At 39.8% G+C, this 12,895-nt stretch overlaps 1 protein-coding gene across 1 annotated transcript; it reads left to right on the top strand.

Moving 5' to 3' along the window:
• The first annotated feature begins 8,382 nt into the window (after positions 1–8,382).
• LOC113011103 (aquaporin FA-CHIP-like) lies at positions 8,383–10,892 on the top strand. The gene is made up of 4 exons (XM_026150483.2): positions 8,383–8,948; positions 9,637–9,798; positions 9,934–10,014; positions 10,286–10,892. Exons 1-4 carry the CDS (start codon positions 8,586–8,588, stop codon positions 10,463–10,465), a joined length of 786 nt encoding a protein of 261 aa, XP_026006268.1. The 5' UTR covers positions 8,383–8,585; the 3' UTR covers positions 10,466–10,892.
• Positions 10,893–12,895: the final 2,003 nt, after the last annotated feature.

Raw genomic sequence — 12,895 nt, 5'->3', positions numbered from 1 at the left:
CTCTTCACACTGTTAGCTTGTGGAGCAAAATGCTCTAGTCATAATAGTTGTGTGTTGTGTGTGACTTTCAATCCCTAAGTCTCTTCCAACAATCGCATGAACACCCACCCTTTGATGCTGAGCCAAAGGATGTTGCTCAACAGGTCTTTGACTTCCATGTCAAATATTACTCCTCCGTTGTTGCTTTCACAACAGCATAGTAGTAGATTCATTTTTTGTTTCATCTAACCATCCATCAGGGCTTAATGTGCTTTTTTTTTTTTTTTAAATCTGCATGGGTGTGACAAAATAATTAAGGTGAGATAAAATGTGAACCGATGCTTAATCTTGGCACATCTGAGACAGTGTTTACTCTTGTTTCTTATCTCAGACCCCCACGAGCTGCTGAGATGATATGAGTGAGTCCATGCTGTAATACTGTATCATATATCACTACCACCATTTACAGCTTGTGGGATATAAAAAATCCCACTTGGGATGGAGGCCGTTCTACAATTTGCAGTGAAATAATTATATGTACTACATATACAGATCAGTGCATGTCTTCCATTACAGGAAATGATGTTGAACCAGCATTCCTGACTGTGAAGGATTTTGTCAGTTCATGATTGCTGCTTTGTTCAAAATTAAAGGACAACATTATTAAAAGCATTCTTGAAACAGGTTATTTCTTGTTTTAGAAGAGCTGATGTAGTGAACATCGCAGGGCTTTTTGAAATCCAAATGCTATTTAGTACTGAAGAAAGTGGCAAGAGATCAACTTGCTGCATTAAACAGTAACTTTCTGTCAACAAAGGATCAAATGCTTGTGTGCAAAAGAGATGAAGTGATAAGGTCACAGGGGAAGAGCGCCGAGGCAGGGCTGGCATTAACATTTCCATGGGTAAAAAACTTCCTTCTCAAATTCAGGTTCCACTTCCAAAGGTTAGATCCCATCTGCAGGAAGTCTGGCTCTTCTTAAAAAAAATCTCCTTGGAAAATTCATCATCCTGGAAAATGACAGGTCAGAACATACAGACACAAAGGAACCAGAAAACAGACAATCAGACCAATAGATGCAGAAATACACAAAAGGTAGCCCAATGACCAGAAAGTATTTAAGTAATGAAAATGCCTGACAATAAATGCATACGAACACAAACCCATCAGATTCACGTGTCCCCCGCCCCTGAACAGAGTTCAGGGCTGAAAGTGCATGCAGGACAAAAGCCAAGGATGAGCCTTCTGACGGTTTAAAGTCTGTCCTTATCTGCTGGCACTCTGGGTTTTATTAGTTTGTAAACTGATTTACATCCCACTTAAGTTAATGTTGTCACAAGGCATCCAAGATGGAAGCTCAGCACACACAGCAGTGTTATCTGAGAGAAGCCTTTTATTAGGTGAAAGATTCACTACACAGAACACTGTTTTTCTGCCAAGTGTGAAGTCATCATAAAGTAGTCGTGACTGTTCTCCATAATTGTTCTATAAAGTGTGAAGAGCAGCCACTGGATCTCTGTTGGGTTTAAGGTTTTAAAATCTACTTTTCCAGTCAGGAGTAAGCAGCACTGGGCACCGAGGTGGTAAAACTGAAGCAGGAATAAGCCTTTAATGCCTATAATGTTGTCATGGCATTGCAGACCCCTGACCGAGCTTTTCAAAAAATGTTTTTGTATAGGTTTTGTAGAGGCAGAGGACATTTGTAAGGCCTTTTACAACAGCAATTAATAGGCAAAGAGTGGGGACCCCCAATTCACCTTTAAGGGGACCTCATCCCCTAATAAAAGCCACTCCCTATGTGTTTGCTGCTCTCAAAGAAGCACACACAGAGTGAAAACATAGGAAGAGAAGATGGTTCAGTGTGCCTCTTCTCAAAGAAACTTCATCTTCAGTTGAGATAAATCATGAGACAGACTGGTTAATGTTTAGCCCTGTAAAAACCTGAGATCTACAGATAAGATACTTTCATGCTTTTGTAAGACAACCTGAAGGTGTCATGAAAATGGTGTGTTGCACTGCCTTGCATATCTTTCCTTGGCATGTACTAATACAGTACATAAATACATACAACTCATACAACTGTTATAAGAAAATCAGTTCTTCACAAATGGTCACACCAGATTCAATAATCAGTGGTTTGGAGTGGCGCTCAAATCTATACTGTTCCCACAAAAATATCAAAACATTTCAGCAGCCCCTGCAGGGAAATTAGTTAAAGATAAAAGCATATCCTATGATGGCTGTAAAATAAAATAGTTTCTCCTTATAGCACACTAATTACATTTCCACTGTGGAAGTCAGATAAGCTTAATTTTGTAAACAAATACAAACGATCCGGGAGGAAGCAGGAAATTTCTGGAATGGCGTAATTCAACTGTCTTCTCCAACAATACCTGTACACACGGCCGTTTAGTTGGTGTTGTTGTCAAAACAAAACGTAATAATTAAGGAGTTGAGTTTTCAATTTTGGAGTTCACATCTTTCACTAGCTGGGACCACATCCTCGGTAATGATGGGCGATGAGGGATGAGGAAGTGTGAACTGGTGCTGCGGTTTGGGGAAGGCCTCGAAGTGGACTGCCGGATCCCCATGTGCTACTAAGAAATGATTAAAGGAAAGGAAGAGAGAAGAGGAGGAGAAGAGAGGGAAAAATAGGGGGGACATGAAAATGAGAACAGCAGGTATTGGAGAAAGGGGGCTTTTATAGCCTGAGGCCGGAGGGGGCGTGAAGAAGGAGGACCCGCTCCTGAAATTCAGATGATATCTCCACTAAAATGCGTCACAAGTCAATTTTATATGTTATATTTCTGATTATTCTGCTGTTTAAAAAGCCAGAACTGAAAAAAAAGGTTAATTTTAGCCATGCCCTTTTTTTAAACATCATTATGCTTTCTGTTTGTTACATAACTGATAGTCTATCTAGTCTGGGTCAGCTCATCAGCTCAAGTGTTCACTGACCCAATCTCACAATGCAGCTGTAGTCTCATGATTGTGATTCCCCCGCAATGCTACTGTCCACTGGGAATGAATAGGAGTCTTTGAAGGAGCCTGTCAACCAGCGATGATTTCAGAGCGTGTGAGTGCGCAGCTGGATGTTTTTTGGACAATGCATCACCCTGTCAAACACAAGCTAAACAGCCTAAAACCCTAGAAATCATTTCATCATCCTTTTGGCTCTGCTGCCTCCTTCCAAATTCCCCTCATCATCAATGTGAAGAATTGTCACTCTTTATCCATGACATAAAAAAAAACGTGCTTAGGAACTAATTTATCGACCTTCCCCTTTCTGACCAAACAATAATTAGATAAATTTGAGCAATTAGTAGAATGAGTTCCTGACTGTCACAGGCTATTTCGCAGGTCGCTGCTCTTCTGTGTTATGTACGCTCTTCAAATTTTTATACTGCAGTTTGTTTGTTCAGCCGCTAACCCACAGCATTCCCAGCAAACTCTCAGTGCATGTGTACGGTTTGATTTCATCTTCCACTCTTTCAGTTCGTTGCACCAATTTCTTGTTGTAGGGGAAGCAAGAAAGGGGAAAACTACAACCACTCTTTGCTGACAAATCTCCTCCAATCCCTGGAGAGGTCACCACTCTGTCACAGGGCTAACACAGACAGATAACCATTCGTGCTCATATTCACACCTATGGATGATCACACCATGTCTTTGGGCTGTGGGTGGGAGAGTTATGATTTTGTCTATGTTCAGTAAGAAAAACTCCCAGTCCTGCTCCTTCTTGTGATTCACTGCGTTTTCAGTGTAACTCTTGAGGATTTTTAGCAGTCTATGTCGCATAGATGAGATTTTATGGTGTAACATATGTCGCATAGATGAGATTTTATGGTGTAACAGTGCCACTGTTCACCGTATATCTGGTATGCACCACCTCTGAATTGAAACAAAAAGAGATGCAATAATCAAACGCACCATGAACTTTCCCATTGACAGCTGGAAAATTTTAAAAATGCTCATTACAGCCCCATTACAGCTCTTACATGAATCTCATACGCAAGCTTTTCAGTGTGTTTACATTTTTATTTTTTTTTAGCTTTCAAACATTTTCCACATTCTTCTGCTGGCGGTCAGAACAGTTATCACAGTTCAGCCTGATTTGACGTGAAGGTATGATTTGGGGACACTACCAGTAGCGGTTAAAACTGTGATAAGATCCAGATACATTTATTGTACTGTAAACTGTGGAAGATTTCTGGAATTGTTTACATTTCTGTCAAAACAGGTCACAGCAAAATATATGCTGATGTTTGCCTTCTATGTGAAGATATATCCTCAAATGGCTCATATCTGAGAGGAAAAAATGAAGAATCCAAGGCCACAAAGCTAATATAAATACACTGGGGTTTTGTTATTTTTTATAGTGTTTTTGCTTTTGCTTTTTAATTAATTTATATTATTGTTGTAACACATCAGACTGAGGGTTTGGTTAAAATATTCATCTCTGTGTTGCAATAGTTTTGAATGAAATTGATACAATGACTAAGACATACGAATCTTTTTAAGCTCAAAACTCCTTTTTTTTCTTTCTTTTTCTTTCCTTACATGAACTCCTGTCCTCTTATGCATATTTACTCATGACTACTCATAACTTGTGATCTTACACAATCCAAAGAAATGATGTTGGTCACCACAGGTTTTGGTTAAAATGAGACCTTTTGTGCCTTTCCTTACATTCTGTAACAGCATACTGTATACGCTGTTACGCTGATGAATGCTCAGATCAAACATAGCCAAAGTTTCAAACTGTGAGGCCAGAAAACATAAGAATGTGACATAAAAAGCTCAGGATTCACACTACTGCTCTAAACACTCAGTTTAAGATTTACCTTTTTACTTCTGGCTCCTAATGAGAGGATCTAGATACAGAGAGGAGGGCATTGACACAACTTAACCAATTTTGTGCAAGGAGGAGAGCATACACTCTCAAGACGTTAAATCTCCATCAATCAACTTTATCACTTCACTGTTGTGTTGCGTGAGCTTTCCCAGACACACTGCTAAGGGCACGGAAGTCACACCCACCTAAGGAAAGAGTTGCTTTAAAGATAGAGGAGCTAAAACAACTTAGTTGAGGGGCTGAAGCCAGTATGAGCTGAACAAGAATCACTTTGAACTGTGAGTCATACAAAGCTGCTACTATACAAATCTACTGCGTAATGCACGTAGGTCTATATATGAAGATGTAAAGTAAGTTCCTCAGCTTCAGTAACAATAAAGCTTTAACCCCTTTAACAGATGTTTGTGTCTTCTTGTTCTTCAAACCAAAGAGCTTACGCATGTCTACATAACCTTATACGTCACCGCTTTACCTAAATCCGCTCCTGTATTTAGTTTGGACAGTTTCCATCTGGAAAGAAACCCTCACTCTTAGGCATTGTTGTTATAGGTTCAGCTACTGACCGTTGGCAAGATGTCACTGTTTGCCTTTCTTTATCTTACTTTGTAAATCTGGTTCAAATTCATGTCCTTCAGTTTTAACATTGAAGAAAAGACAGCACTAGTGGAAGAAAGTATATATTTTTATTCAGTGTGACAAACAGATATTGATAAATTATTTATTAGGTCTTTAACCAGCCATCAACTTTTAAATGTTAGTAAGTCATTGCTAATGTGACTGGGTCGCCTCTGTCTAGCAACGCTGGGAGGATAGAAGCTCATATGAAAGACTGTAAGTGAGGCCAGGCTGGATGGGATTCAAATTTCATTTTTGACCGAGCTGCTTGAGCGCTGCACTTTTCTGGCCATGAATATACTAAACTTTAACTACTCGTGCATCCACACACTTTATTCTGTGCATCACTATTTCTCAACTTTGCCCTCTGACTGCACCGGTCCTAGAACACTTTGCACCAGTACTTCTTCTGCATATCAAAGGCAACAAACAGTCATGAAAATTTCTATCTATAGATATGATAAATTTTCCGTCAAGAACTGATCGTCTGTCAAACTTCAGCTCTTAACCATTGGAGGTGTATTCCGTCGGTTTAAATGTAGCTTAAAGATAGAGTAAGGCAGTCTGTCAGTTTAACACTAAAACCAAATTGTTTACTTGAGTTCAGAGATATGATAGTCATAATCAAACAGACTTGAACTACCTGGCAATCTTTCAAAACCCTATGGAATGTATACACCTTAATCACATTCCTTGCAATTTCAATACTGGGCATATTCCAGTAAGAACAATGACTGTCCAACAATGACACTGAGGCAAAATACTTTTGATTTTGCTCTGTTAACGCTTCCAAAATGGTATTTTTACTTTACTCATCTTGGTTTATAGCGGTAAATGCTTCCCGTTGACTAGCATCCATCATTTAAATGCTCACTCACAAATGAAAGCAGTTGAATCTTTATACTCCCTATGAATATTTATGAAAAGACTAAATGGACATAGTTGTTCATCAGGCAGTTCCATTCCTGCAGTTTTGGCTTAATGCTAATATTGTCAAAAGGAAAAAAGGAAATTATTTCATTTTCTGCCATCTGCAGCGTACACCTATCAGGCATAACATTAGAACATTTCAGTGCAAAAGCAGCCGTGACCCATACAGGCATGGACTCCACGGGACCCAAGGAGGTATACTTGTGTATATGTTAGCAACAGATCCTTTAAGTCCTGCAAGTTGCGAGGGCCTCGATGGATCAGATTTGCTTGTCCAGCACATCCCACAGCTGCTTCATTAGCTTGAGCTCTAGGAAATTTGGAGGCCAAGTTTACACCTCAAACTCACTGTTGTTGTGCTCCAAGATTTCCCAGAAGAACATTGCCTCCAACAGCTTGCCTTCTTCCCACAGCGCATCCGGGTGTCTGGCATTCCCCAGATTCAAATCAAAATATAAGTTAAGCCTTGGCTAAATAAAGCATTAAAATTAAATGGGGAAGTGTAATATATTTTCTTGTAGCTAGGTCTAAGCCTTCTGAAGACAATGTCCTTGTGGTGAAATATATCTGCTACTTCAAACTAAAATTTATTTTGTGAAGATATGTCATTATTATTTACATTATATGTCATTCTGTTCATGTGTTCCTGAAAACCAAAGCACATTTTAGTGATTTTAGTCAAAAATTCTAAAGACAATGTTATTTTTTCCCTTTTTGCAATTTGATCCGGTTTGATCTAATACACAAAAATGAGCAGAGTTCAAAAGTTCAGTGTTTGCTCCTATTTTTGATGGACAGGAAGCTGGAACTCACTGACAGTCATCACTTTCTGTAATATATTGCAAAAGTGTTACATAAAATAAATTTAGTCACAGTAATCATTATCATCAAATATGACACACTGACCGATGTTCAGAAAGTATGTTTTCCAGTAAAGTGATTTTGATGCTACTTAAAAGTTGACACAAAATAGAACAATTAAAAGAAATAGAGTCATTGTGAAAATAATGACAGAATAAATGAAACTGAAGGTCATTTAGTTGTAATAAAATTGGGAGATCATGACTTTAACAATAAAGTAGGAGGTAAATAGTTTAATGATACTGGAGGCATATAGCTGAGTTTTACTTTTGTGAGTTTGACTTTCTAGGTGGTTATTTGCTACTTTTACACAACTACCCAAAGGGGGGAAAAGGGGGACATGAAGGGGCTTAAAGACAGTTTGAACATATACCATATAACTCCAACGTGTGAAGTGGACATGTACCGCAAAGGAATCTATAATTTTGGGTAAAGAACTTAATACAGATTTTCACTAAATCATCCACAGACATTCACCAGTTAAAGCAGCTGCTGTTTGTAGCCTTGAGTTGAGGGGGCAGGTGTAACAGGCAGCTCAATTCACAGAGTTGATGTTTCACTCTGCCGGTGCTCTAACTCTCTGTCAACAAAATAACTAATAACTATTTAGAGAACATGCTTTCGGTTGATGAATTGCTATTGCCATCTATAATAAATGTTCCCCATTTTTAAGCCAAAAAGGATTAAACACCTCAAAAAACTGCTTCCTAATCTAGTGGCATGTAAACTTTATCAGTGGAGGGCGGGTGAAGCCTGAAATCACTATGTGGGAGTTGTCTTCTTTCCCACTCCCTTATGTGCTGTCCAAGGTGTGACTGCACAGAAGCCAGAAATTACTCAAAGTCAGAATTTTCCAACTTTAAAATGAATATAAATAGGAAAAAGATGACTTTAAATGTGTAAAATTCTCCTTCTGTGAACCTGTATTTCTTCCTTGGACCTGTATTTAAAGCAAACTCGTGTTTTGTCTCTAAAAACCTCACGATAAAAGGCTTTGCCACAAAACTGTAAATGTTTGCATGAATGGAAAATGTACCTTTGGATGTAGCTATTTAAAGATCCTGTTCTATTACTCACGAAAGTCCAAAGACCAGAAAGTACTGCACAGGGAGGTAGTGAGAGAGGGGCCAGAGGACAGGGAGAGGAGGGAGGGAGGGCGAGGGAGCAGAGGGAGGGATGAGAGCCCAGTCTTTTGGATTTCTCATTAATTCAGTGTGGCCCTCTCTTTCAGTTTTTTAAAGCCCGCCCACTAACCATTATCAACCCAGGCCTTATATATGCAGCCTGTTGCTGTTGTTTGTGAGTACATCTTACAGAGGACCAGCTCAAACCCACAGCTGCCAAAATGAGAGAGTTCAAGAGCAAGGCTTTCTGGAGGGCAGTTCTGGCCGAACTGGTTGGGATGACCCTTTTTATTTTTCTCAGCATCGCCACAGCTATTGGGAACACAAACAACAGTAATCCAGACCAAGAGGTGAAGGTGTCACTGGCCTTTGGACTTGCCATTGCCACTCTGGCCCAAAGTTTAGGCCACATCAGTGGAGCCCACCTGAATCCTGCAGTCACCCTTGGGATGCTTGCCAGCTGCCAGATCAGTGTGTTCAAGGCTATCATGTACATTATTGCCCAGATGCTGGGCTCAGCCCTAGCCAGTGGCATTGTGTATGGAACACGGCCTGAAAACAGAACTGAACTGGGGGTCAACGCTGTAAGTATAAACTTTATCTTCAGTTTCAAACATTTCTGCATTAATAGCAAAAATAAAAGCACAGCGATGCGATGATGCAACATTGTGTATTTAAAGTACCTTCACGGTGAAAACTGAAACTTTTACAAGGATGTAAGTGCTGAATTGGCACTGATTATGTGGTTCTTGGGACATTCTGTCAATACTTATTAATGAATAGTGATGACACATTATTATTAAAGTATGCCATGCTGCAACAGCTAAAAGAAATAGGAAATATATATAGTGTCCACCCACTTGTACTTTGGCAATCTGTTTCTGGAAATTGAGGTTTTGAATACCAGAATTCTTCACTTAAATTAATGAGCAGTTATTACTTAATGCTACACCACTCTGTAATTAGCACCCACAGCTCTCTCCTTACTGAAAAACAGCACTGGTAGGACCTGATATCACCCAGCCCCACCCCCCCACCTCGAGAAGCTGCACAGCTCCACTTAATGTGAACAACAATAATGTTTTCCACGAAAGAAATATGAACAAGCAATGTGGCACTTTGCAGCACTGCCAGATTGCTGTCAGGCTTCCTGGGCAATGCCAGGAGCTACTAAATAGGAAGTGGTTGTGCTAGGAAACAATCTATCTATCTGACAAAGTCTGACAAAGTCTGACAAAGTGTTGTTTTGGATTCCTCCCTTAACTTTCACAGCTCAACGGCGTCACACCCAGCCAAGGCGTAGGCATAGAGCTTTTGGCGACCTTCCAGCTGGTGCTGTGTGTCATTGCGGTCACTGATAAAAGACGGCGTGATGTCACCGGCTCTGCACCCTTGGCCATTGGCCTCTCAGTCTGCCTGGGACACTTGGCAGCTGTAAGTTTCACTTTAACGCCATCGTCAGTCATATATAACTTGTAAAAAGGGAACCAGGAGCAGATATGGCAGGATTCTGCTCCTGCTGATGATATTCTCTCACGTTGCCTATTTGTTGTTGTTGATTGACTGCAGATCAGCTACACAGGCTGTGGCATCAACCCTGCTCGCTCCTTCGGCCCGGCTTTGATCATGAACAATTTTACAGACCACTGGGTAAGTCAGAGGGGGGGAATCACTTTACGCATACCTCACATTTTTTCTGCATGGATATTATATGTCAAGCTTAAATAATTCAATAATTCATCAGCAGACAGATGCCTCAATTACTTGTGAATCTTCCTGCATGTGTTAATCAGTTACAGCTTTCCTATTGTTTTGCATTTAGAGAGATCGACTAAAGTAAGCCTTTTGACCATGACCGGAATCTGCGTTTCTCTTTGTCTTGTAATGATGCCAGACATTGATCAAAGCTCTCCCTTTGTAGGTGTACTGGGTGGGTCCAATGTGTGGCGGTGTGGCAGCAGCTCTTCTGTACGATTTCTTGCTTTCTCCCAAATTCGATGACTTCCCCGACCGCATGAAGGTGCTGGTCAGCGGGCCAGTGGGTGACTATGACGTCAACGGAGGCAACGATGCAACAACTATGGAGATGACCTCAAAGTAGTGCTACGCAAACATGAAATGCTATTGTAAATATCTATACTCCTGTACAAAAGCATTAGAATTTAGTTTAGTATGTTAGTGGGTTTTTTTCTCCTGTTTTAAGGTAACCAATGAGGATTGTGGTCAACGGGTCAGTTAGTGCTTCCTTCCTATTTTGCTCATGTTTTTGGCCAAGCACCAGTTTTTTATCCCAAAAAAACTGGTGCTTGGCCAAAAACCGCTGAGACAAGTTAACTCTAAAATTCCCAACAGAGTCGAGTGTTAATGTTTGTTTTTACAATATCAGTATTCCAGGTTGAGCCATTTTTGTATACATATTTCTATGAATCTTTATCACGTTTTATTTCTGATGGATAATGTATTGTGTGTGCACTTTTGAAACACCTCTCACTTTTTTAAGTAAAAGAAAACACTGGATATTAAAAAAATATTGTGTTCTTTATTCCAGTGTATGGATTAGATTTTTCTTATGGAGTCCGATGACCACAAATCTATCACACATACAGGACCTCCTATGAAAAAAGATGATATCCTATTACTCTGCAATCCTCCTGCAGACACTGTGAAATCAGAAAGCTCTTCACACACAAGTTCATTTGTGAAAATGGAATATGTAAGCAACACTTCAACTAAAATAACTGTTCTTAAAACCAGATTTTACAGAATGATGAATTAGCTGATATTATTATTTAGTTGTGTAAATTTCTTCACAAATTTTTAAGCAATCTGAATAACCTTGTGGCAAAGAAAGGTTTAGTTTAGCATCCTGGCTTTATTTAAAAACAAATGAGAGTAAAGTTGTCTGCAATTCACAGATCATGAAGGGTAAAATGTGAAATGTGAATAAAAAGGTCAAAAAACATAAACAAAAAGAGGGGAAAAAACATCTGAGTGAGAACCTCACATCATACCCCAAAGCTTTAATCTCATCTGGTGGTGTTACATTTAAATTAAATCTAAAGTTTCCAGAAATCTGAAAAAGGCAAAACAACAAAAAGAGAGAGAGAGAAAACTGACCTCCTGTGTTTCATCTCTTTTACAACCCCCTCCCAAAAGTTAAGTACAAGGTGAACTGCTAAAAATTATATAATGACTTAAAGTTAGGCACAGCCTCTGAATTCCTCTCTCCTGGTTGGATGCCTGGTGCTGCAAACTAACTGAGACCACGGGTCTTCCATCCGATGTGGACTTTGGCTAAAGTGGCTGATTTGCGAGCTAGGTGCACAGGAAGTCTTGCTCCAGGTCACAGCTTGGAATCAAGAAAGAAAGAAAGATAGAATAGGACACTCTCTTTTCCTGTAATTTTACATGTTTACTTATTCATGCTAACACATTTCTTTCATTTACTACAGCAATATGTGGCCATGAAATGAGTTTTATATCCCTGCGTTTTAATGAAAGTCATGTGAAAGAACTGAATGTGATTTAGTGAAATACAGAGTTTGTGATATTAAGTATTTGAAAGTTAGACTCTGATGAAGCTATGTTGCAGGGCAAAGTCCAACAATGGTAGGAAGCAGGAAGTGAGTGTAGATGCTGGTGGTGGCAGAGATGAAGAAGTTGGACAGTTGAGGAAGAGACGAGGAGGAAGTGGGTTGCACAAAATGTGGGTCTGCAAAGCAGACAGGAAAGAGGCTGATTAGCTCGCAGAAGGTGGGCAAGAAAAGGATTGGGCCACAGTGATGACTACAAAAAATGTTTGGTGAGAAACAAAAGTGATGTAAAGAATAGGCTAGCAGCCCAAACACCCAAGCATGCAGACAGTGACGTATGAATACAGATTTTCCACCCCTGTTTTCTTGGGTTTTGCGCTGCCCAGCTGTTGTTGATTACAAATGGAGGGGTTGTGCTTTTAGCAGGTGAAGCACTGGCAGGTTGCTGTTGCATGTGACAGTTTTGATCCAGCAATCAAGGCTCCTTTTTACTGGCTGCAGCATATTGTTGAGCTTTAGCACAGGGGGCTGGGATTCAGCTTCTGCTGTGTTCTCCCCAAAGCAACAAAGTGGTCTCTGCAGTACAAATTTGGGAGTTGCTGCACAGGGTTTAACTTATCAAAGTGTGTTTTGTCCCTGAGCATTTCTCAACCTAAACCTGCAATATGGGACAATCACTGACTTTGAAAAAAAAACAAACATTCAGTACAGTGAAGATGTATGTATTGATTGCCCTGCCCTTCATCAACCGAAATGATGGTGGTAGTTTTGTTAACCAGTGGATCTATAGTAACTCATTCATTGCATGACATGCTATATAATATGTAGGGATTCGTATACAGGTCACTGCTAAGAGGGTAAGACTTCTGAACCACTCACTAGACAAGAGAAAATCAATCGCTTAAAGTCCATTCCTGAAAATACAATTTTAAAAGCAACCCAGAAACTAAAGAAAAATCCCTTCATCCAACTGCTTTGTGCATAAAGTCTATGTGCGT

This window comes from Astatotilapia calliptera, chromosome 18 (genome assembly GCF_964374335.1).
Source record: "Astatotilapia calliptera chromosome 18, fAstCal68.1, whole genome shotgun sequence".
NCBI classification, from domain to species: domain Eukaryota; kingdom Metazoa; phylum Chordata; class Actinopteri; order Cichliformes; family Cichlidae; genus Astatotilapia; species Astatotilapia calliptera.
The sequence above is the reverse complement of the archived record's forward strand: the minus strand, read 5'-3'. Positions and strand labels throughout refer to the sequence as shown.

Coding starts and splice junctions, on each gene's coding strand:
- LOC113011103 (XM_026150483.2), top strand. CDS start 8,586: ATGAGAGAGTTCAAGAGCAAGGCTTTCTGGAGGGCAGTTCTGGCCGAA. Junction 9,799..9,933: donor GCCTGGGACACTTGGCAGCT/GTAAGTTTCACT, acceptor GATTGACTGCAG/ATCAGCTACACAGGCTGTGG. Junction 10,015..10,285: donor ACAATTTTACAGACCACTGG/GTAAGTCAGAGG, acceptor CTCCCTTTGTAG/GTGTACTGGGTGGGTCCAAT.